Genomic DNA, 24,832 nt, shown 5'->3' on the forward strand with positions numbered 1-24,832 from the left:
GTGTGTGTGTGTGTGTGTGTGTGTGTGTGTGTGTGTGTGTGTGTGTGCAACCCCCAGATAGTTGTACATGGGTGTGCAGGGAAGGTCAGCAGATGAAGACTAGATTCTATATATCCAGTATTCAAAAGCTAAAGGATTTTTCTTTTCCTGACCACATATTTGTTCTTTGACTATTGGGGGGGGGACTCTCTTGCTCTGTATATATGAGTCCCCCCTCTGCCTCTCTGTTGCTATCTCTGTCTCTCTCTCTCTTTGTGTGTGTATGTGAGAGAGAGAGAGAGAGAGAGAGAGAGTGTGTGTGTGTGTGTGTGTGTGTGTGTGTCTGTTTCTCTCTCTCTTTTTATCAGAACAGAAGGCAAAGAAAAAGAGAACAGCAACTTAGGGGTCATGCTCTAGTGTTTGGGCAGATGGAAGGGAGCTGCTTTGCCTTGGGGCAGGGTGGCTGTAACGAAGTGGCCTGTCAGTCTGTAAATAGTGAGGGTCATCCCTTCCATGTGATGGAGGGGATCGCATTGCAGTGAAAATGGAAATGTCAATAAAATTAATCTGCCAGCTCTTTGCTGTGGTTTTTCTGCTTCTCTGGTCAAAGAAGGTTGATATTTTTGTTGTTGTTGTTGGTTTTTTTTTTTTTTTTTCGGTGAGAGAGCGAAAGAAACAGGTACCAGGAAGGCCACGAGGCAGACCCAGAAGTTCTAAGGCCAGTGCCCCAGTGGGCAGGAAGTCTGGGTGGAACACGGTTTGGGAGGAGGGAGTTGAGCTGGGGATTTGCTGGGGAGCTGCTACATTCCTCAGGCAGCTCCGGAGTGCCCAGCTCAGGCTACATTGAGCATGGAGTTTATTGTTTTAGGCTTTCTTGGACAAGGTTTTTACTTAGCGTGGGATTTATGGCATTTACTGCTAATGAATGTCTATTCTTAAATTACAAAAAAAAAAAAAAAAAAAAGAAAAGAAAAGAAAAGGAAAAAGAAAAACCATCTCAGCGCAATTCCCAGATGTCCTTCCAAGACCCCAGCTTCTTAAACACCAGCAGGGAGCATAAACTCTTCACTTCTCTGTTTTCCTCTTTCGTGTGGCTCCAGGCTAATGATGTGCAAGAAAAACACAGCCATCTATAAAGCCCCAGTGCTGTCCCCGTATTCTTCATTTATTTTGCATTTGATTATGCCACAAGTCGGATCTTGTTTCTTTCCTTTTTTTTAAAGTTATTAGTTCAAATATTAATGTAGGGATATGGCATATATTGCTACTCTTGATTGATGCCTTCCCAAAAACAGGAAGACGTGCTCGTATGAATTTTAAGAAAGTAGGGGTCCTGCAATGCCTTGCCAGAAGAGGTTTTCAGATACATAATTTAGATGCCCTCCAGGCAGGCTTTCAAGGCATTTTTGCCGGAGGGCAAGAAAAAATAACTCTGACTGTTAAAAGTAAATGATTTTTGCTAATGCACAATTAATGCCAGAGAAAAGCACAAAAGAGGAAGATGTTGATAAGAAGTTCTGATTAAGTGAGCACCCTACCTTGATGTGTGTCTTTTTGTCTGCCCCCTCATGATAATGATCAGTGGGGCAGAGAGCTAAAAAGTTTTCACGTCATGCAAATTCGGAGCTCTGGGTCACAGGAAGAATGTGCGAGTGTGTGGGTCTCAGGGGTGACAGTTCAGGCAGTGCATTATGTGCAATCAACAGTGACACAGCTACTGTCACCTATGCAGGCAGCCTAGAATATATAGACTACAGAACATTTAACTTGATTACCCGGGCAGTCTGTGCTCACTGCGGGCCCGGGGATGCATTTCTACCAAACGGGCTTCCTCATAGCGGCTTGCCCCCACACTGGGTTCCATAATTGACAAAGAGCTACTGCACTGTGTCAAGTACACAATTATAATTGAATTAATGATATGGGCGAGTGTGAGACACACAAAATTAACATTTGAAGAGGCCCGGTTTAATTTTGTCTTTTACATATTTGTGTCTCCAATTATACTTTAATGAAAGAGGATATACCCCCTTAATGGATTTCTTTCAGCAAGCTTAGCTGAGCTTGCCGCTAGCCTGGCATTGTTGGCACCTTTACTATGCTCGCTCTAATGGGTCTTCCTTCTTTCCTGTTAGGCGATGGGTTAGACAACAGTGTAGCTTCACCTGGCACAGGTGATGACGACGATCCAGACAAGGACAAAAAACGCCAGAAGAAAAGAGGCATATTCCCCAAAGTCGCGACAAATATCATGAGAGCATGGCTGTTCCAGCACCTCACAGTAAGTGAAGAGAAAAGATATTTAAAAATAACAGTGGTTTTTTTTTTCTTGTTTTTTGTTTTTGTTTTGTTTTGTTTTGTTTTGTTTTTGTCATTTTGCTAAGTTTCAGCAAGCCACGTGGTCTTGCAAAGGGCTGGTTTTGGTTTGGTTTGAGCTCTGTCCTTCTGGTTTGTTTGCTGGTTTGTTCGCTCTTTAAAGAAGGTTGACTGCTTTCCATTCCTCGGAATCTGGCGACTCATACAGCAGTCACAACTTTGTCAACCATCGCCATCCAAAGAACATCCTCTAGAAAGGAATAGGGTTTTGTCTTAAGAGGTCAGTAATGCACCTTATTCAAAATGGTCCTAGACCCCAATAACATATATGTGAATGTGTACTGTACTATTAGATATGACAATGTCAGAAAATGCAGCTTCAACCAAAGGAGAAGGCTGTGAGGAGCCTTGTTGATTCTCCTGCTTACCAAAGCTGCCTCCTCCATTTGCAAAACCAGCATCTCACTGAGTTAGCCTTAAAACACAACTTGTGTGTGTCTCTCTCTCAAACACACACACACAGAAATGCAGAAGGGCTGTAGGCACAGTAAAGCCTTTGTTTGTAAGGTTGAAATTAAGGATTCTGTTTTAGCTGTTCAAGTCCATTATCTTAAAAGCTAACCTTTTTCACTTCTGAGAAAAGATTAATATGTACAATGGCCTTAAAGTAACAATTTATATCCCTGTGTTTGCAGTCAGTTTTATGTGTTGTTATATACTGTTGATTCAAGGACTCTCATGGCAAAAGTGACAATATACATATATTTTTACAGAGGAACTACACATGCTTGCAATTTTTTTTGTTTTTGTGTTTTCAAGACTGGTTTTCTATGTGTAGCCTTGGCTGTCCTGACACTTGCTTGCTATGTAGACCAGGCTGGCCTCAAACTCCCAGAGATCTGCCTGCCTCTACCTCCCAAGTGCTGGGATTAAAGGCATGCACCTCCAAAGCCTGGTGCATACTTATATTTTGCTGTCAGTTTGGACATTTTTGGAACATTTCTGAGGGTGTGTCTTGTCCTAGCATTGTTTTCAAGCCATTCCATCTACACTGCAGCTTAACGGAGTAAGTAGCCCGCTAAAAGCTAAAGGTCTTCTTTGGTTATCTGACTTGCGTGTCGTCACGCTGAATGGCATTCGTTACTGTGTTGTGAGTCTAGGACAGGGTTCCACTCTTATTTATGATGGTGGCTGTTGGTCTGCTCTTCTCACAGGGAGACAGAGGGCAAGGGTTGGTGTGTTGGTGGGGAGGGAGAAGTGATGGGTTCACGTTTCTAAATCAGACATTTTGATGTGAAGGCCATTAGCACCAAACTGAGGTGAATCGATCCAGCCTGTGGTGTCCAGATTAGCCGGGGTTACCAACGAGGCTGCCCTGGCAGTGGTTACCCTTGCCTTGAAGCTATGGCCATTTCAGAGGTCAGGGCCCCGGCACTGACTTGGCTTAGAGGAATTAGACGGAACATGCGTCTCTGGGCTGATTACTTAACCAAAGACAAAATAATGAGTCCTAAGCAAATACTGACTAATTGAAAGGGCTGTAAATCCATTACATATTGGTCAGGGATAATCAGGAGTATTTAATCACTTTTATCTATTCAGGAGCACTGAAGCTGCAACAGCAAAGCCCTCAACCTTGCCATGTGCTTATTATTCTCATCATTATCAAAATTACTTCACAGCTGTCCTTTGCTACATCACCTCAGCTGGAGACTGGATAACCTGTAAAATGTTTTTAATTTGGAAGTCGAGTGAGTGTGAGGGGAGGGCTTCCTTGTTTTCACCTCTAGGTTTGTTGGTTTAACTAGCCGTAGATACTAGGAAAGGCGGAAGCTTCCTCAACAGGCAAGCTGCTCCATTCCGGCCAGCTCACCTGCTTGGTTTGTGCCCTCTGGCTCCCTGGCAGTTATGTCTTTCTTGGTTAGAGTTAGGCATTTCCATGGGTTGCTTTGCAACCAAGCATCAGTGTGCATGTGTTTTCAGCCTCTGCTGTGAAAACCATTTCCCAGAGTGCCCGAGTCTTAGAGAATGTGGCTACTCTGAACTCAGAAAGGGAAGCAGAACCTAGAAGACCAAGGCCAGCTGTCGGAATCACCAGCTCCACATTCTTTCCACCTGTGAAGGTGATGCTGCTCAGGTCTTAACCATCTTTAGCAGTTGCTTGGAGACCCCACAGTGTCTGCCGTCAGTACACTCAAAATCAAAGTGGTGATGGGGGTTATTTAGAAGCCAAAGTTGTCTTCCTTACCTGTCTGGAAAGCCACCAGCTCCCCCAGCCTTTCTAAATAGGGAAAGGTCTCCACTCAATCTGTGAACAAACCTCATAGGGAAGCATCAGGAGCCCTCGTTGGAATTCTTGCTTTGACTTGTCATGGAGGCGTCTCCCATAATGCACTGCAGCCACATCACCCTACAGTGCAGACACCCCACTAAATACTGTAGCCACCTGCCCATGATTCCTTGGCTATCGAGTGTCAACTGTGTTATATACCCACCATCCTTAGCTCATGAGACTGTTTGCCTAGTTAAATAAACACAAGACTCTGTGCAGTATTCTCTGTATCATTAAAAAAAAAAAAAAAAATTCAATGACTGCTTAGAAATCAGAAAGAAAGAAAGAAAGAAAGAAAGAAAGAAAGAAAGAAAGAAAGAAAGAAAGAAAGAAAGAAAGAAGGAAAGAAAGAAAGGAAAGAAAGAAAGACTCAAACAACCTGAGTCTAGGAATCAGGCACGCTTTATTTCAACTTGTTTTCCTCTGGATGGTCTGATGCCCAGTTTAGTCCATTATGTTCCCTGGATTTTTCTTTGCTTCATTTTTCAACGGAGAGAGCCATGCCACAGCCCCTATCAGTCCCTTATCTGTAGTTTTGCATTTGGGTTCAGATGCTCCGCCAAGGCCCTTAGGCAGAGCAATGCTCCCAACTCCACGGTCATCTTGTTCTTTCCTTCCTCTTTTCGCTTTTCACCACCTGCTTTTCCTTTCTCCTCTCTGTGACCTTCTTTCACGAATTGCCCTTTTTCATGGCGTCCTCCCACTGGCTTTGTTTCCTATCTTTCTCTCTCTGTTCCCCTCCAGGCCTTTTCTGCACCTCCCTTGGATCTCAGAGAAATTCTCTCTGGCTTTCACTTTGAAAATGTTTTCTCTCTCCATCTTCACCCTCACTTCACCCTCACTGCAGAGAAGAGACCCAATAACATTGATGAGGATGGTCTTGTAAAACTTTTACTTTCTAATCTTTAATGAGCCGAAAGATTTACTCAGCTGTAATTCTGAGCTCAGAAACCAAGAATAGAGCCCCTAACTAGCGACATGTTAATTTAGACCTCTTTTCTTACATGCACTAACAGGCATGAGGGACTCTCTGGAAATAGGGATGCCCCAGTATATTTCTCTGCCATTTAATGAATTTCAACATTCAAAATGAAATGTTGGCTGGAACTCACTGAAAATAGATGTGGTCTAAATTATTATTTCATGTAAATTTCTTTGCACGTGTGGGATTCAATGCACATTCTTCCATTATCAGTCTCTTTAACATTATTTCAAACCAGTCTGTCTCCTTTTGTGCAGTGTGACCTGTTCTTGTAGTACAATAATCCCCGATGTACCCTTTTTTCTTTCTTTCTTAAAAAAGAAGCTAATTGAATTATCTCATTATTTTAATTTGTTAAGCAAATGTATTTTGCATCTCAGGATGTGTTCTTATAGAAGGGGGCTGCAAAGGCTTTGCCCCCTGAATGGGCCATTGGCCCATTTTGACACTCATGCATTCATTAACTATCAGAACATAAAAGAACTCTGGGTGTATTTTTTTTTCCAAACACCCAACCAGCATGAAGCAACTTTTCCCAATAAGCCACAGGGGTCTCTCTACATATGTTCTCAACTGCAAGCTATTGTCACCTATTCTGAATACCTCAAAAGGCCGAGAGGAGGGAAAAAACCCAACTCAACAAAGGCCAACTGTAGCAATTGTGAAGTCTTAGTCTCAATATGACAAAAATCATTAACCTTCCATTTTCTAGGAAGAACAAATTCCAGTACAATTGTAACAGTTGAAACAGTCTCTCATATTACTATGAACCAAGGTTAGGGGATGTGATAATCAATTTTCTGATAATTGGTCACTTTGGAGAAAATATTTAAACTAGAACCAAAGTGAAATTTTGAAAAATTGAGCTGTTTGACGAATGTTTCCACACTTTGAATTTGTTTAATCTAATGTTAAAGGATTACTCTCTAGTTTCTAGCTACCAGTTTCCACGGTGTCCTCTAAAACATACAAAGCTTTAAAAAAATAAATAAATCCATTTCTTCTTAGAAATTCAGTTAGCAAAACTGGTGAACTCCCATTATCCTCTTCTACTTGTGTCTAGCCCTGCCTGGTTTGTTCACCCTGAGAAACCTAGAGGAAAGGGAAGAAAGAATCTGTTGAAAATACAGTTGTATTTACCAGGAAGTAAACAAGGAACCAAACAAATGAACAAGCAAACAGCAATAGGGCCATCCCATAAAAGTATGTTCTCCTTATTAACGCTTGAAGATTATAAAATTATAAAAGCAAGCCTGCCATTACAACTTTTTATTCTACTTCAAAGATACTTTAAACAGAAATAGTAAGAAATGATCTCCACGCTGACAGTTTATAACCACGGAAAGGATCATTTGAATCTAGTTGGATGCAAGAGGCCTTGACCAGTATTGGATGGACCTCGTCATGTCATCTGATACTTCTATATCCCTTCCTGGCACTGTGTGAGATAAGGATATTGGAGTTTGACATACAAAGCCCAGTAGGAGAGAACGTCTTACCCCACCTTTTAAAAGCTGTGTCTACATTTAATTCTCTTTCACGGATGCTGGCTGACAGGAAGCATCAGAGGAAATGAGCACTAGTGCCAACTTGGAGTCATTAGACCTTGGTCGTGCTAGGCCTGGTAGCATGCTCCTGCAATCCAACACTTGGGAGACAGAGGTCAGAAAAACCCTAGGCTCAAGACTTAGCTTGGGCTACCTAGGGTAGCCCTGTCTGAAAAAAAATAAAAGAGAAGACCAACAGAGCCAAAAAAAAAAAAAATCTTGAGCCCTGGGAGCCCTGCAGAGACCAATACCCCAAATAAGGACAATGCATGGAGAGGACCTAAAACCCTTGCTCAGATGTAGCCCATAAATTCCATATCCAAGTGGGGTCCCTAGTAAGGGGAGCAGAGGCTTTCTCTGGCATGAACTCAGTGATAGGCTCTTTGATCACCTCCCCCTGGGGGCGGGATGCAGCCTTGCCAGGCCACAAAGGAAGACAATGCAACCAGTCCTGATGAGACCCGATAGGCTGGGGTCAAACAGAAGGGGAGGACCTCACCTATCAGTGGACTAGGGGAGGGGCACAGGGGGAGAAGAGGGAAGTAGGGTGGGATTGGGAAGAGATGAAGGAGGGGACCATAGCTGGGATACAAATCAAATAAATTGTAATAAATGATAAAAAAAAAGAAAAAAGAAAGAAAAACACCAATATTTGATGATCCCTCTGGTATAGAGAGGGAAGTAGAACTTTGGTCAGAATAGTTCAGGAAGTGTCCATGAGGCCTGTTTTGATAGAGAAGCTTTTTCACGGTTTGAAACCTAATTCTGTGGAATCAGAACTTGCCTGGCTTTTCCCAGTGTTTGAATCTAGGCTTTCTGAATTTTGTTGGGTAGGTTTTTTTGTTTTTTGTTTTTTTGTTTTTTTTCTTTCCTAAAGGAGTCATTTAACACAAGGTGCTTTGATTTGAGTTTGAGCTCCATGATCTTAGAAAAACTATGTAGCGTCTTTAGGGGGGAAATATTTTTAACCTTTTAGGAGGAAACTAATGAATATATGATCTCCATAGCACCTATCTGCATTGCTGTAATTCCAGACAACGCAGTCAGCGACATACTCAAGTGTATTGCATGGACTGGGGTATTTTTATGTTCTGGTTGCATGGTTGGGTTTTCAGCTGCTGGAGGACCCTGCTACCTCACAGCCTCAGCAGGGATACTTACCTGCCACGTTCCTCTTTACCTAAATGTTTCTCCTTGTTCTTTCTGTACACCTGTACCGGTAAAGATACCATGACAGTTTCTATGACTGCGCATCTGTTTAAGAACCGAGAGTGCTTAAGAGAAGCAAAAGTGCATGGACATTAGTTATTTCTACTTAGAAAATTAGCTACTTCATTATTCTGAGACTGGTCTACTTAATATTAACAGCTGTAGGCCAAGTTAATTCCCAATAAGAAATGTTGGCCTTACTTACGTGGAGAGAGATGAGACAGTCTTTCTCATACTCAGAGAGGCAAATGTGCACTAAATACAAAGCAGAGCTCTTTGGCAAAGTCTTCACAGAGAGAGGTGTACGCAGAAACCACAGTTGAAAAGCGAGGTCCTTGCTAATGTGCAGGCTAGGGAGGCTGCCCCTCGCCTTTACCTCAGCATTGTTTTCCTGCTTGCCAGGAGAAAACATCTGTGAGTTATTTGAATGGAACCTTACACTGGAGATCGCCTGAATTGGTGTCATCTCTGTTTAATTTCAGGAAATGATGTCACAATGCATTAAATAACATTGCTGGGTGATTTATTTTCCTGTGGACATGCTGTCCTAAGCATTCCTCCTTTCATGCAGTGTTTCCAATTAAGTGTAAGCTTGAATGTTCTTCCTATTTTATAATGATTTTGAGGGGTGGGGGCGGGAGGCTGGGGGTGGGAAGAAGAGTAATTTCAGAGGTTGCCTAGGTTCAGAGCTAATGACACATTTATCATGTCCTTATTGGGACAGGAGGGTACTGAGCGCCAGGGCTGTGATCACAGTGGCAAGCTGGAACACTGTTGGTTGGTTTCAAAGAACTGATGGAAAAGAAAGCCTAAAGGATCTGGTGTTGGCTGTTTAGAGAACCTCTAGGTAATTCTATTAGCAGCCCGAGTACTGTAGCTTCTGCCATTCAACGTCTCTGTGAGCTCCCTTCTTCAGTAAAGAATAGAGGACACAAGTCAATTCTGTGTGCCATCTGTCGACGTTTTTACAATTCCTCAAATTAAAGAGACAGGCCAAAAAAATTTAATGTTGTGTTAAATCTTAGAAACTCCTCTGGAAGAAGGATGACTGCAGCCAAATTGGCTGTGCTCTCTTGAGAGGGTGATTGCACGTCGGGGCCCTTCCATAGTCCTGATTTGGTGTTTGGAATAGGGTGATCAGGCCTTCTGTATGGAGAAACCCATGTGTGGCCATAGATGTGGCCACCTGGCCTCTGTTCATATGGTCCTGGATGAAACTGGTTACAGCAGCCTCTTAGGTGGGTGATGAGATATGTAGTCTCCTGTCAAGTGATTTCAAGATATGACAAGATGTTTTGTTGTTGTTTTGTTTGTTTGCTTGCTTTTTGGTCTTGAGACAAGGTTTCTGTGTATAGCCCTCGCTGTTCTGGACCTTACTCTGTAGACCAGACTGGATTCAAACTCAGAGATCTGCCTGCTTCTGCCTCTAGAGGCAATAGGATTAAAGGTGTGAGCTACCATGCCTAGCAATGACAAGATACCTTTAAGTGTAGCAGCTGATACTATTTTAAAAGAGAGCTCACCTAAGAAATTTAGTACCCAATTTAAGAGTTACTAACTGACATTAAAAACACAATCAGTAACTCATGGCCAGAACATAAAGCGTTTTAAGACACTGTGATGTGCGGTTCTATCATAGAGGACACATGCCAGTATACCTGTGTTGAAATAGAGAATATCCACTGAACCCGAGGCTAAGGCTCTCTATGGCGCTCAGAGGAAGTTGCGCACGAATAGAGGTTGGGCTGGTAGGGGATATGATCAAGCCTTGTTCTTGCTTCTACTATGACTTTAAAATGAATCTTTAAAAAGTCTGCTTTTCAAAAATTGGTAATTGAAAAATGAAATGCTTATTAAATTACCATCAAAAAAAAAAGAAACTAAAATAATTGTACCTCAAAGTTTAGCACCCAGTTTTATAAAATATCACTTGAAGCATCATTGTTTAAAAATATGTTAAAGGATTCAAGGAGATGGGGAATTGAGGACCCTTGAATAAAGGGAAATCGAAGGCATGTGTGTAGTTGAATATTCAGCTATTTAAAAACTCCAAGAATAGAGTGCCATTACATGCTGTTTAGTGAGAACCCTGAATATTCATTCAAATTATACTCAAAAAAATCCGTTTCCTTCCACATGACCACAGCGTGCAAGTGTAGTGTGGGCTGAAGTAGAGTTCTTGGAAGCTGAAGATCAAGGTGACAGGACTATGAGAACCCTGACAGTCCCTTGGCCTAAATGTAGGAAAGCACACAGTGACCTTAGTGTTCAGGACTAATTTGACTTAAGAGAGCATGACTATACAGATGTCAGGAGACATTGGGAAATGCTGCCCTGGCCTACACTGTGGTCTGCTTTCGTGCTTTGGAGATGGTAGGAAGCATTGGTTGAGTGGAATTTGTCTGTGGCATTTATGGGCCGCGTGCGGTGCCAATGCCTAACGTGATTGGCAGCAGTTGTTACAGTATGTAAAGCAATCACTGACATCCTCTAAAGGTATATTATCCCTTAAAAATGTAATCATGATTCTACTTTTATGCTTTTTACATTTCCTTCTTCATGTTTTGAACTGCCAAGACCCAAATCTGCCAGAACTAATTTCAGTTGTTTTTATCTAATAGTAGATGAGTTGTCAAGTCACAATATAATGGCAGATAATTTTTCTTATGCTATAGTTTTACTGCTTGCTTATAACAGATAACATGAACATTTGTTGAATCTGACTTTAATGTCCACACACACACACACACACACACACAGAGAGAGAGAGAGACACACACACACACAATTACAACTCAAAAGATGAGAGCTGGGAGAATCAGAGATGAAGAGGAGTGAAAAGATTCTATTATCTTGTGACTCTCAGCATTATAGGCAACTCACTAACATGGGCCAGTAACCAGCCCTCTTCAGCCATCCCCCTAGGCTTGTTTGGATCTGATTTGCCTAACACAGTCAGATAGCTAAAGTCCGCTCTTGTGTTCCTTCAACTAACTCTTGCTGCTCTTCGTTTCAATACCTCAGTTCTCACAGAAGTGTCCAGATTTTTAAAATCAGTCCTCTGCCATGACAAGTATTTCAGATTTAATTTTGACTTCAAAGTACATAGCAATTTTATAAGCGTTAATTGACAAAAGGATAGTCTCAGGATTGGCCACACTACAATGGAGACACAGAGTTCATGTGGTGATCACAAGCAGACAATAAACACCCGTGTATCCTGGGGGTGGTACTACAGGAGTCTTTGTAAAAAGAAAAAAAAAAGCTCTTATCAATAGAGGAGATGAATGTTAGATTATTCCCTGCAGGTTGGTGACAGGGTGCAACTCTCTATAAAAGCAATCTTATTTTTTCCCCCATGGTGAAAAGTTATAGGTTCCATTTCAGTGTTTCAAGATACCTGCAGGCAGCTCATGAGCCAATCCACTTGTTTTAAACCCTGTCTTGCAGGGAATTTTTTTTTTTTAAAGTGGTTTGAGAACATGGGAATATGGGGTCATTATTGGTCAATTATAGGCTCAGTTTTGCAATAAGTTTCTGCAAAGCTGTAAGTGAAGGCCTGCGTGACAAAGTCCCACTGATGACTGGTGACACTTTGATAAAGGCCCCTCTCTGGCTTAATCCTGAAGCTTTTTTGTTCTCTTGCACATTACTTAAGTGATTATCAAATATGATTGTGTGCAAAGGTATAGGTTTTTAATATGATGATTGTTGCCAGTCTGAGGATTTGCTGTGTGTGTGTGTGTGTGTGTGTGTGTGTGTGTGTGTGTGTGTGCATATATGTGTATTTGAAGAAGACAAGAAGACTATGATGTAGTGCTCTGTGCTTTTGGTTGATGGCTTCCGAACCCTCCCCCCAACCCCGTACATATGTGGATGATCTGCACAGTCAAATAAAAGCAGCAATTTTCTTGTCTTACACAGGGGTGAGAATAATCTGTTAACTTTTTTGTGTTCACAAAAATAAGCAAAGATGGGAGGACACAGAAAAAGCCTCCATGATGTACCAGAGGCTGCAGGGCTAGTAAGGAGTGGAAATCATAAATGAGCCCAGAGCTTAGCTCAGCCGTGTGCTATCCTTAATACCTCAGTCAAGTACTTTAATTTGTCTCAGTGCTGCTTTCCTACCGCATTGATTTTGTTGTTTTTGTTCGTGGTGGGTTTTGTTTTGTATTTTGTTGTTGTTGTTTTTAACAATGTCTCTTTCTGTAGAATCACTATATTCATCAGACCGGCCTGCCTCTACATCCCAAATTCTGGGATTAAAAGTGTGCACCACCATATCCAGCCCTTACTTTAGTATCTTGGGAGTTAATTGAGATTATATATATTTCAGATTGGAAAGGGGAAAAAATACCATGAAGTATAAGGTGATATCTATATCATGTCCTTCTAGAACCTGCTGGAATAATCAATTCTCTTCCTCCCAGTTTCATGAAAAGTAATCTTAGAAAGTCATCAAAGAAAAACATTATAGTATCTTTTAACCTGAGTCTTGAATGGGACTCACATCTACAGACGACATGTAATAAACAGAAACAAGGGTAAAAGGCTTTACATGGCTCTCATGGAGGTATGGTTTCATTGGTATTATAAGTTAAAGTAAGATTTGAAAGCATGTGCTCATCCTTAAGAGAAAAAGTTGAGTGATAAGCAAGATACACCATTATAGCTTTACAGCAGATAGGAAAGGAGATTTGAGGCTCTTTCTGTAAGCAAGTCACCCGGAGAGTTAACTAGTCTACCACCCTGCTACTTTTCACCATAGCTGAACTGCCTCCTCTGAAATAGTATTCCTATGTCCCCACACCGAGAAAAGTGCAGGAAGCTCATGCCAGGTGCAAAATCACCTCATTGATCTGAAAATAATTTCAGTCTGAAAGCTAAATCAGGCTTCCTTTGATTTGCCATTCAGGAGTCTGCAAGTGTTACAGAGAGAATCCACATTGGAAAAAAAAATCACAGAATAGGAATAGAGATCCCAAGGGCATCTTTGAAAGGCTTGTGGAGGCTGGTCAGTGGGGGCAAATGCCTTTGATCCCAGCTGTTGGGAGGCAGAGGCAGGCTGCTCTTTGAGTTTGAGGCCAGTGTAGCCTACAAAGAGAGCTCCAGGACAGCCAGGGTTTCAAGAGAGAAATCCTGCCTTGAAAATAAGCATACAACAACAGAGACAAACAGACAGACAGACAGACAGAGAAAACAAAAGAAGGAAAGAAGGAAGAAAAGCTGTTATAGAGGCCTTGGACTTAAAAACACTAGCCATAGATCTGCTAGGAGGCTTTCTGTGGAAGGCTTGTGGTTGGAGAGTTGATCTTTGTGGAAGTAATATTTGCAACTATGGCAGTGTATAAAGGTCAGGAAGAGAGTGTACAGAGAGAGAGAAGGGGGTCAGCAAGCATTTGAAAATGATGTGGAGGGGTGGGAGGGAAAAAAATGAGCAGAAATAGACATCAGACCCAAGGAGACCTAATGAAAACATATGACTAGGGAGGGCGTTTCAAAGTAGGGGAAGTAGATTTTGCAGAAAGATCAAGGACAATGATGACTAAAAATAAGCCTTTCAATATGGCACTTTGGGGTCATGGTCTGCCTTTGAATTCTGCAGGCTGATGAGTGAGCAGGCAGGTTGGGAGGGAACAAAGGAAGAATAGAAGAAAGGGTGTGGGGGTGATGAGGCTCCCAAGCACAGGTGAGTCAGGAGCATGGTAGGGCTGGAGAGAGAGAAAAGTAGAGGTTGAGGGGCAAAGAAAAGGACAGTGGCTAATAGGAGGTAAATAAGGATGCAGATGCAGGTTCGAGCCCAGGTTCAATAATGACATAGTGACAGACAAATTTTGCAAAGACAGGAAAGATGTGACGAGAATTGAGTATCTTTGGTGACAAGATAAAGAACAATGAGGGTGTAATAGAGAGCAAATTAGGAAGGGATGAAAAGTGTGGTTTCAGAGAAGAGGCCCCTGGTTGGAAGGGACTTATTGAAGAATCCTTTCTGAGGCAAGGCTCAGAATCACAAAAGAGAGGCAAAAGCAGACCACAGCACAATCCCAGACTGTGTGGACAGGAAGGAGAAGGATGGTGATAGAGATATCTTGAGATAGAGGCCAGTAAGTCAGCATTCCAGTGATGTAATCATTCCTGGAATTATGACCAAAGAATCATTCTGTAGGTCATCTGCATAATGAAATGACTAAGAAAAGTCCAGATGATGAGAGAGGCCTTGCATTGAAATGTGTTGTAATCTAATTCAGGGTGTCCTCAACTGGTCAACACTGGAGACAGAATGAGCAACTGAAACACAAAAATCTACTAATCAACCCAAACACATAGAGAAGTTTATTAATTTAAAGTCACCGCTTTTAAATTGCTGGGTGGGAAAAAAAAGAATAACTCAATAAATGGATTTGGGGTAATGGTTTAACTATTTTTTTAAATCAATATTCTCCACGAAAATAAGTTCCATATTTAAGAGTCCTTTGAAGTGATGTGCTATTTCTCTTTCCTTTGTTTAATGAAATCCTTTCAGAGCATTAAAAACAAAGGGATTATAAAGAAAAATGGTGATTGGTTAAATTAAATTAAAACAGAGAGTCTTTGAATGTCAGGAAAACACCATAAACAAAATAAAAGAAAATATTAAAACTTGTAAAAAAAAATATGTGCAACACCACTTAACAGGCAAAGAAATGGTGTCCCACATAAAGGGAGCATTGTGCACATCAGCAAGGAGAAATGAAATGAATGAGGACTCAAGGGCAAGCAGAACCATCACTGAGAGGAAACATAAATGGCCAGCAGGCATTGTAAACATGTTCAAGGCCATTAGCAATCACATGCAATTTTAAAAGACAGCATTGACTCTTATTTGATAGAAATTAAGAAAGAATTAAGTTGAATGTAGTGACACATACAGTCAGTACCTGCAATGCTGATACCAGGAGGCTAAGGCCCCAAAATTCTGAGTTCAAGGCTAGGCCCAGCTACAAAAACACTTAAACGTTAAGAAAGAGTAGGAAAAATGGTAATGTCCGTTGCTATCCAGGGTGGAAGGTTATATCCACCATAATAAGGACAATAAAAGCATTGTCTTCCTGTTATACAAACTGGCATGATTAAAAACTAAAGCATGCATGGTGTGAGGGTACACTCCTTTAATTCCAGGCAGAGGCAGGTGCATCTCTGTGAGTTCAAGGCCAGCCTGGTTGATTACATAGTGAGACTCTATCTAAAAACAAGCAATAACACCCACCAAACAAAACGCCACTAAGATAAAACATGGTCTTACTATTTGATACAATAATTTAGTTTCTAGGGGTATTTCCATAAGCAAATAAGAAATAAACACAAACATTATGCAAAGTTGTGCCAAAAGATATTTTTGGCAATAAAGATTGAAAGCTACCTATAATACCAACTGGAAGGGACTATTCCAGACTGCTATAGACTAATAGTCAATCATTAAAATTTTTATTATCTAAATTATTTCAAAGATAGGAAAACTTCAATGTACCATTAGCTGAAATACAATTGGTAAAATGCTCTATAAACCAAATTCCAATCTTAGAATATAAAATATGCGTGGAAACAGGCACAGAAAATATTAGCAATTATCTTTGAGTAGTGTGATCTGATCTGGGTGACTTTTTTTTTGTATTAGAATATTTCCATAAAATGTGAAAAAGATTGGGAGGCTAAAGCAGATGATTATTGGTTCATGGCCAACACTATCCAGGAAAACATGGTACATTTGTAAAGTAGGACAGTGCTTTTTATTTTAATGAGGAGCTGGGGATAGTCAAGAAGTAAAACCTGGTAGTTTCTTGGGATCACCAGAGGCCCACAAGTCCAGGTTCAAGCTAAGGGGAAGAATGGAGCTACAGTGAGGAAGTATTATCGGGTTTGCTATCCAGCTACTGCAGCATCTCTTCCTAGATAAGCCAAAGGGCTCAGAGGAATGGATTGCAGAACTAAGAGAAAGATATTAACAAGCCCTTGTCATACGTGTGGGAAGCTTCAAAAGTAATGCAAGAGATGGCTTGGAGTAGAACGTTCTAGCAGGGACAGAAGTCATAAGGGAAATGGGAGTGGCTTAGAGGCCAGGGTCTTCTGTCAGCAACAGGTGTGGCTGTTCCTATCAAGGAAGGGGAGAGCAAAGGGGAGAGGGAGTGCTCTGGCCTCTCCTGTCTGATCCCAGAGGAGGAGGCAGATGTGGCTTAAAAGGAAGACTGTCTTAACATGGATGACATCACAAAAAAAAAAAAAAACATAGACAAGGTGGTGTAGTTAAAACCAAACCAAACAAAAAGCAGTTGGGCTGGAGAGACGGCTCAGCGGTTAGGAGTGTGTATGCTCTTGTTGAGGACTTGCTTTGATTCCCAGTGCCCGTAAGGGAGGCGCTCACAGTTTTCCTAAGACTAGCTCCAGGGTATCTGATACCGTTGGCCTCTATACAAGCACTACAGTCATGTGCACATACCTATACATGTGTATACGCACATAGTTATTTTTTTTAAATTAATGTTTTAAATGTTAAAAAGATCTAGGAACCCCTCCCCCCCAAAAGTTATTTTCTCATGGCTTAGAATAGATAGACCTAAGGCTATGGTGCTGGCTCTCTCCTGGATGGTGGGCAGAGAATCACCATCCTCCTGGCTGCTCTGGCATGGCCTGTTGTCTGTGCCTGATACAGAGGAAGAGGGAAGAGGCAACTCTCTCTGCCTCTCCTGAAGTCACCAGTCCTCTTGGATTAGAGCCCCACCATCATGGCCTCCTTTAATCGTAACTCTATCATTGCTGCTTCTATGACTTATGACGAGGCTGCCTATCAGCGTGCTTTATGTTTTTTTCATACTTAATATTTTCATGTTTTATTTATTGCTACAAACCCATCATAACGTTGAAAATATTCTAAGTAAGAAATGCGTCTAATCCACATGTTCTGCAGACATCAAGGCTTAGGGTCACGCAGCAGAGTATCAGTTGCTTTACCCTCAAGGTCCAAGGACTGGGAGATTGTCTCACTGTGGTCGTGAGAGATGGTATCTTATGCATACTTCAGTGAGAAATTAAAAAAAAAAAATCAGAGCACAGTTTGGTGTGTTTTGCTCCACTTTGTGCTCCACAGCACAAAGTCAAAACATCACAAGTGGAAGGATCCTTAATGAAGGGCCAACTCTAAAATCTTTCTGGAGATCAAGGAAGTTTGGATAGGGGTGGTGGAGTGGGTACACTTTCTTCCATAGCTAAGAAATATGGCTTCTATGAAAGCCATATTTCAGGACAGACATTAGTTTCAAGTCAAGGGCATGGAACTGGACATGTGGAAGAGATCAAAGTTCTCTTGTTTTTGTTTTGTTTTGCTTCGTTTTCCATGACCTTGCAAGTGAGGGTGAGGGCAAAGGAGCAGGTTAACTTTGGATGTGGTAAAACAAAAACGTGTGCTAGTGTGAAGCAGAAGTAAGGGAGCTCTCTAGAGAACTGTGAGAAAGAGAGAGCAGAGAGGCAGGGAGAGCGGGAGGGAGAAAGAGAGAGAGAGAAAAAGGAGAGAGAGAGCCCAAGCTTTCCCCAAAGCATCTGGACTGAAGGAGTACAGAGGAGAAAAGAGGGGTGGGGAGGGTTTCTGGGTGCTAAGGTCTTGTCTTATTTGGATCAGGTGGAAGCTTTGTTTGTTCTTGCTGGTTTTCCTCAGAGTTCAGCTTTCCATGTTTTAGCACTCAACCAGGTGTGCATTCTTTCTCTCTCTCTCTCTCTCTCTCTCTCCTCTCATCTCTTCATATCCCTGCCCTTCAAGGGGAAAGACTGAGGGAATGAAGGTTGGCTGAAGCCCATTCCTGCTCTGCTCTGTCATGTACTCTTGACCCTTCCCTGGGACCTGTGGTTAATGCACGCTTTGTAGAGGGCGACGTGGCAAACCCTGCTCTCCACAGGACCCAATTCATAATTCGCTGCGAGCAGGCGGAGCAGGGCTCTGTAGTGGCTTGTTTGCTCAGTACCACACAAGAGCAGTGTGTTGTGACCTTCGTCGTTATCGAATCAGGAAGTAGACAGTCCTGGCATGGAGTCCAGTCTTCCTATGGTTCTCCACAACTGTAAATTATGTTCCAGCCTTTCCATCTAGAGCATGTCACACTTTACGTTACTATTGTGTATCTTAAAATAAACAGCATCCCAAGCTGTTTATTTTGGTGTTACTATGTATGCAATTTTAAAACAGTGGTTACTTAAACAAATGTCCCTGTTCCCACAGCACTTGAAAGCCAGTGTTTGCTCCTGTGGTTTTGGGTTTTGTCACTTCTGTTTGGATTATGTGTGAAACCCACACTGGGAGCAGTTGGAAGGAACCTGGCAGTGTCTAAGACCAGGACCTGTAGTTGGTCCCGGCCCTCAGCAATGAGTATGTCTGCTCCTCACCATGCTTTCCCAGCCCCCCACAGTAAACTTTGACCTCGTGCACTAACTGTGCATTTCGGTTTCTCTTTTCAAGCTGTAAGCTTGTCCAGTTCAGTGATAGAGTCGTTAGTTTTCTGCTCCTTGACGCTGTGTGATTGGGTTGAGTAAGCAGTCTGCTGCTTCAATAATAAAATAGTTCTCTCAAATATTGATATTAAATATTCATTTAAGACTGTCACCAGTATCCTAAAGATATGGGATGCACTCCCTTAGCACAGCCAGGCTAAGTTCAGTGAGGATGGAGGACGGGAATAAGCAAAATGGCCACAAACTAGACTGTGATCATGCAACTTTATGCCTCCATCCTGTATGGAAGTGAACTTGGTTTATGCCTTAGTAGCTCATGGACAATGGGTAGATATTCTGGTAGACATTGGTTTGCTTCCCAGGAAGCCACTTGGTAACACTGTTTGTCTGGAAAGAAACTTGAAGACTGCACAGTCTTCATGTGTAAAATAAGAGAGAGTGAGACCGGATAAAAATTGTGCATGTAAAATAGCCTTTACTGTTGTACAGTGTTGGTGCCCAATATTTCGTCTTCTGTGCCTCCCCTTTGGCCTTCACCCCACGACATAAATGACAGCCGTGGGTGGTCTCCGCACAGTCCTGTTGACTGCAAGCAGGAGTTAATGTTGTGTGGGAGAGACCCTCATAGTTTGGCCTAGCCTGCTGGGTGACATTTATACTAGTCATTACCCAGAACCTGCTGAGGCATGCATGGGGTGGGGGTGGGGGTGCCCCAGAACCCCAGGGTGCCTTCTCCATTCCTGGCCTACTTTGGAGAAGAGAAGAAAGGCTGGTTTGAAGTTCTACCCTCTTCTGTCTTGTGAGTGGAGGCACCAGAAGTCACCATTTACCCCATCTCTGTAACATAACTTCTTGTTGGACAGGCACATCGTAAAGAAACATTTTAGATCATTTGCTGGTAAACCAACGAACAAGGAAGATTTTGCTTGGGTTTCGGGCAATTAAAAAAATCTAAGTTCCTGTGGAATGATTCGTTGCCATCCTACAAGTTTTGGACACAGAAGTGATTTTTTTTTTTATTCTTCGTTGTGTGAACGAAGTAGGGATATGGTTTTTTATTATGTTTTCCACAAGGTCAGTCGAAAAAAAATGTAGTTTAGGTTTTTTTATAAGGTTGAAATTGCATCACATATGGGTTCTGAAATATTAATGAGATGACACCAGTTATTAGTGAGATGGCCACATTTCTTCCTTTTCTACAGCACATACTCAAAGCCTTATGCTGTGAGGACATCAAAGACCATTTGTTGGTTCATTTAGATGCAGGTGAGATACAGTAATTGTTTTCTCTTCCATGAAAAGCTTCATGTAGGATATTTTGAGTATATGGATATTTTTACTTCAAATATGACAAAATACAGTGACACTATATGACTGGAAGCTTTGGAAAGGTCTCATTGCCTCATTTGTTGAAGGAAAGTTTCAACTCCTTTGGTTTCTTCCAGTGTCTGGAAGAGGTAATAAAGCTGAGAAAAGGGCTGTTGGGATGGAGCGTGCAAGGCAAGGATGCTTGAGCCTTCATCATGCCTCATCACGCTGCCTGCACTAAGACTTGTGGAAGCACGGCTTCATAAAGAGGGAGATACTGTTTAATTGCGAAGAATAACCCAAAATTCTTGCTGTCGTTGACTCATTGTGGGTCCAAGCGCTATGGGATCCCATTGCTCCCCACAAACAGAACCACAAAACAGAGGAAAGGATGGCGAGCTAGAAATAAGTGTGGAATTACGAAAGGAGTTCAGCTGAAACCAAGCAATTTCCATGTTCACCCTCAGAGCTGAAGCTCGGGGCTGCTGTCCTTATGTAACTGGCCTGCCTTGTCACAGAGGAGTCGCGAGGTGCTTCCCTAAAAGTCTAAAAGATCACCTTGCTAATGCGTACACATCATCTTGTGAGGGCAGGGGCAGGTAACACACAGCCATGTGTATACGCGTGTTTGACGCTGGGTGTCATACACTACTGCTCTCAGTTTATTAATTAATAATGAATTAATTTGATGCACAGTTTCCTTTTTGAACCTAGAGTTCACTGCCCACCCACTGCACCTCCCAACATGCTCCTGTTTCTGCCTTCAGTTCTGAGTCTGAAGGTCTGCACACCGCCCCCCACTGACTTTTTGTGTCATTTTAGGGGTTTAATCTCTGCCCCTCTGTTTGGACAGCAAGCTTTTCTGCTCACGGAGCCGTGCCCCCAAGCCCAACTGGACATAGTCCGATGGGATGTCCGGGGAATTCTCCCCAATTTTGGCCACATCCTGTTTGAGTGTGGTTTGACTCCATCCACGTCCTCATCCTGCCCTCACTCTGCACCGGGGTGTCCAAACAATGGTGGCAGTTTTCATTTTCGTTGATTTGCCTCATTGGAAATGGGTCAACAATCCTATTGTGAAAGAAGGGGGAGGGGTAAAGATATGTACATTTTTGCCTCAATAAAATTAGATAGTATAGTGGTAACTGTGTGTTTGTTAAAAAGCAGTTAGCACAAATTAGAAATACTTCACAACAGATGTGTTTGGTGAAAGGATATGCTAAAAAATTAAACAGAGAATACTTTCCGGTTATAATTTTAGAAAAATATTGTGCAATGAGGCAAATTTACAATTCATTTAAATCAACCTTTTTATAGAGTGTGTGCCTTCGTGATAAAATTGTGACAATTCTGCAATTTGTTTCAGTGTTTCATTGAGGGGGTGGGAATCCATCTGCTAGTTATTTTGGGGGACACCATTACATCAATAAAAATGGTTCCCAAGTTTTACACAGACTTCACTTTAAATTAATGTGTGGCTGTTTTTAGTACAAGTGACTTAAAGGCAAAAGTTCCTATCCTGTATGAGAAAGGCAAAGCTTCCTTTTCCTATTCTGTCAAACACAATCCCAATGAACTCCATCCCCCAGGAACCTCTTCGGCCTTGGGTTCTCACTAATCTTCCTTGCTTTTAGTTCACTGACCCCCCCCCCCTTTAGAGCATCCAGAAAAACGTTTTTGTGGGTGGTAGTTGAGTCAGTACCTTTGATACAGTCGCTATTAATCACTGTCCGTTGTGCTATGACGCAGGTTTAATGATAGACCAGTGAGCAGCTTTTGTAAACTGGAAGCTTACCAACAGTTTCAGCCTTTGATATTCAGTTCACACCGGGATGGGGGTGGAGGTGGTGGGGAGAACTGGAGAGTTAAAGAGAAAAAACCAAACTGCGAATCAGAAAAAGAACAAAAAGAACTGAAGAAAATGGAGTGAAATTACAAAAAAAAAAAAAAAAAAAAAAGACAAGATAGCTTTTTTGTATGCAGACGAATGTGGCGCTGAGTTGAGCATCTAGAAGACTCAGCAGTACCGTTTGAAACCTGAACACAAGGATGCCAAATTTATCATTCATTCTTTGTTATTTAGGGATGGCAAAAGCTAGCTGTCTTGGCTAACTTTTGGTTTCTGTCTCTGTATCAATACTGTTTTAGCCTTCTCAAATTTTATTTTATTTTATTTTTTTTTTTTTCTGAATCAAGAATGCAAAAAGCAGCAGGGCTGCCAGTCGTTGGGGAAAAAAAACAAGGAGATGGGCATGAGTCACTGTGTGTGTGGAGTGCGTGAGTGTATGCCTTCTTCCCCTCCATCGATAGGGGCATGAGGAGGTTTCCTTTCTTTACAGTAGGCAAGAGTGCCTCCTGCGACATACATTAAAATATTTTATGTAGAATTTTGGAAGTACAGTGAAAGCAAGTTCAGCACTGAGAGTATCCATGAAGCCTGATGAGGCAGCAGGATTGCTTTCTTTTGTTTGTTTGCCTCCCTGTTCTGTGTTGGACTGCACCCGGAAAAAAAAAAAAAGGTAGAAAACAAGCCGCTACAGATGTGACTAACTATGAATATTCATGAGCTCCGTTGCTCTTCCTTTCCTACAGCATCCAGGCCTTTTCCGATCTTCAGCTCCCAGATGCTCCCCCTGTCTCATGCGCTATGCTTCCACAACCTCAGATCTGGCCTCCCAGGCCAACTCTTAGACAAGACTGCCGTTCTACATAAAAAGTGCCATGACACAGTCATCAGTAGCCTCAGAAACTCTGTGTGTGTGTGTGTGTGTGTGTGTGTGTGTGTGTGTGTACATGCACACTTGCACTAAAACAAAGGGGGGATAAAGAAAAAAAATGTTATCCACAGTTTTATGAATCCAACTCCCCTTAATGTTCATTATTTAAACCAGCAGCAATTACGAGTTCAAAGGGGTTTAGAAGGCCAGCAACCCGCATAATCACTGCCAAATTAAGCGGGACTCACTCATTCGTCACAGGAGAGTACACCCTGAGCACTGAATCATGCATGCCGTGACAGGCTCTGATTTACATAAAGCAGAAAGCCCTCTAGGCTCTGTGTTACCTCATCTCCGTAGTCCTGTGATACTTGGGTTTTTCTTTTGGTCCTGGGAAGCTGACACTGCCCTCCGCACGACGGCAAGACATTCCACTAAAAGCCGACAGTCCTTACACCTTTTAGAAAGTACGGAAGTTCGGGTTGCATGAGGAGCTTTGCAAACTGTGAGCAAAACTGTGATTATGGAAAAGACTGTTTCCCTAAGGGTCGAAGTAAGAGTTTGGGAGGGGGTGCTTCGCAGAGGGCACATTTTAGTTCAGCTGCAGTCTCTTTTCTTCCCAGGCTGTTCAGGCTTGTAGTTCAGATCAAGGATGCTGATAAGCTAGCGAACACCTCGGACCAGAGACCTCCATGGCCTAAGGGAGAAATAAATACTCCCCGAGGCCCGCTCCTCTTTGGCATTTACAGAACTGCTGATTGCTACCTAGTGAGAGTTGGGGCCAATAATTGAAGTAACCTGTTTCTTGTAGTTGGTTTCATGTTACTCAACGTTATAGAGAACTTCTGATTGGATAGCCTAGGAAACCTGCTTGAGGCCTGTCATCAGCCTCGAAATCTCTTAAGTCTGAAGATGAAAATTCCAGAATTGAGTTCAGATGGCAACGTAGTCAGGATGGCATTGTCAGATACCAGAACAGCCTCTGCAGATTTATATTTTCCTTCTTGGATCTTTCTCGTCCTTTGGGCAGAATTCCAGGCTGCTTTGTCCCATATCTTCTGACTTTTGGAAGAGAGCTCATCTTTCATCCGTGGCTAAATCATCTTGATATTATGATGCCTTTCCCCTACATAGCCATCACCGCCTTCCCTTTTCACATATACTGAACTGTGTCTACACTTAAGACTTGAAGAGCTTGGGGTTTGAGAATTAGCTTGGCAATTTGGAAGATTACCTATACTTACACTTTCCTGCTGACTTTGAAGTACAGATAAAGGTCTTGTGGGTTTTTTTGCCTCTTGTAACCGAGTCTACACTACATGCATATCAAAGTCATGTGGTTTTAAGAGGTTCTTTGAAGCAGATCACAGTTGCTTTTGAAGCAATGTGACAAAACGGACCCCCAGACACCCTCAGGTGACCCTCAGCTTGTGGTGACACTTCACCAGCACTACTCAAAGCCTCCTGGGAATTCACTTGAACGTTGGCCCCTGAACAGCCTGCTTTCTCCTGAGCCCCCTTCTGTGAATGCCTTTATAGAGCCCTTCAGTGGGTAGGGATTTGAGTCCTCAAGTGATAAGTTACAGGAATGCCCTGTCTACTCTATCTACTGTAGATACCATCGCACTGCAGGTTTGTATGCTGAAGGTGAGGCAGTCAGGACTCAGGCCCAGCTTAGTTTCAGTAACTAGTGGCAGCCATCTGAAAGATACAACTCACCCAACCTCCATGACCTTCAGTTCTCTACTCTACATGTTTGGGGATTCTCGTTTCTGTTTTGTTTAACCCATGGCTGCAGTAGTTTATTCCGTTGCTGAACCTCTGAACTCATCAAGCTCATTGAATTCCTCCGTAAGCCATCCTAATTCTACTCTCCTGAGCTCATCTTTTGTTGCTTGGAAACAGGATCTTCTGACTTTCTTGATGCTTCTTTCTGACTTTCTTCTGAGTGTTCCAGGTGAGATTTGGG

The 24,832-nt window shown here is 42.3% G+C and overlaps 1 protein-coding gene across 7 annotated transcripts in view; it reads left to right on the plus strand.

The window, feature by feature from the left end:
- The window catches only part of Meis2 (Meis homeobox 2), a 204,561-nt gene that overhangs the window by 64,070 nt on the left and 115,659 nt on the right, over window positions 1-24,832 (plus strand). For all 7 annotated transcript variants that reach the window (XM_055598830.1, XM_055598816.1, XM_055598819.1 and 4 more), the window contains one exon: window positions 2,115-2,260. In XM_055598830.1, the coding sequence (XP_055454805.1) occupies window positions 2,115-2,260 (146 nt within the window). The remainder of the gene's footprint in view (window positions 1-2,114; window positions 2,261-24,832) is intronic.

The sequence above is a fragment of the Psammomys obesus genome, unplaced genomic scaffold (assembly GCF_907164565.1).
Source record: "Psammomys obesus unplaced genomic scaffold, mPsaObe1.curated_primary_1811, whole genome shotgun sequence".
Classification (NCBI taxonomy): domain Eukaryota; kingdom Metazoa; phylum Chordata; class Mammalia; order Rodentia; family Muridae; genus Psammomys; species Psammomys obesus.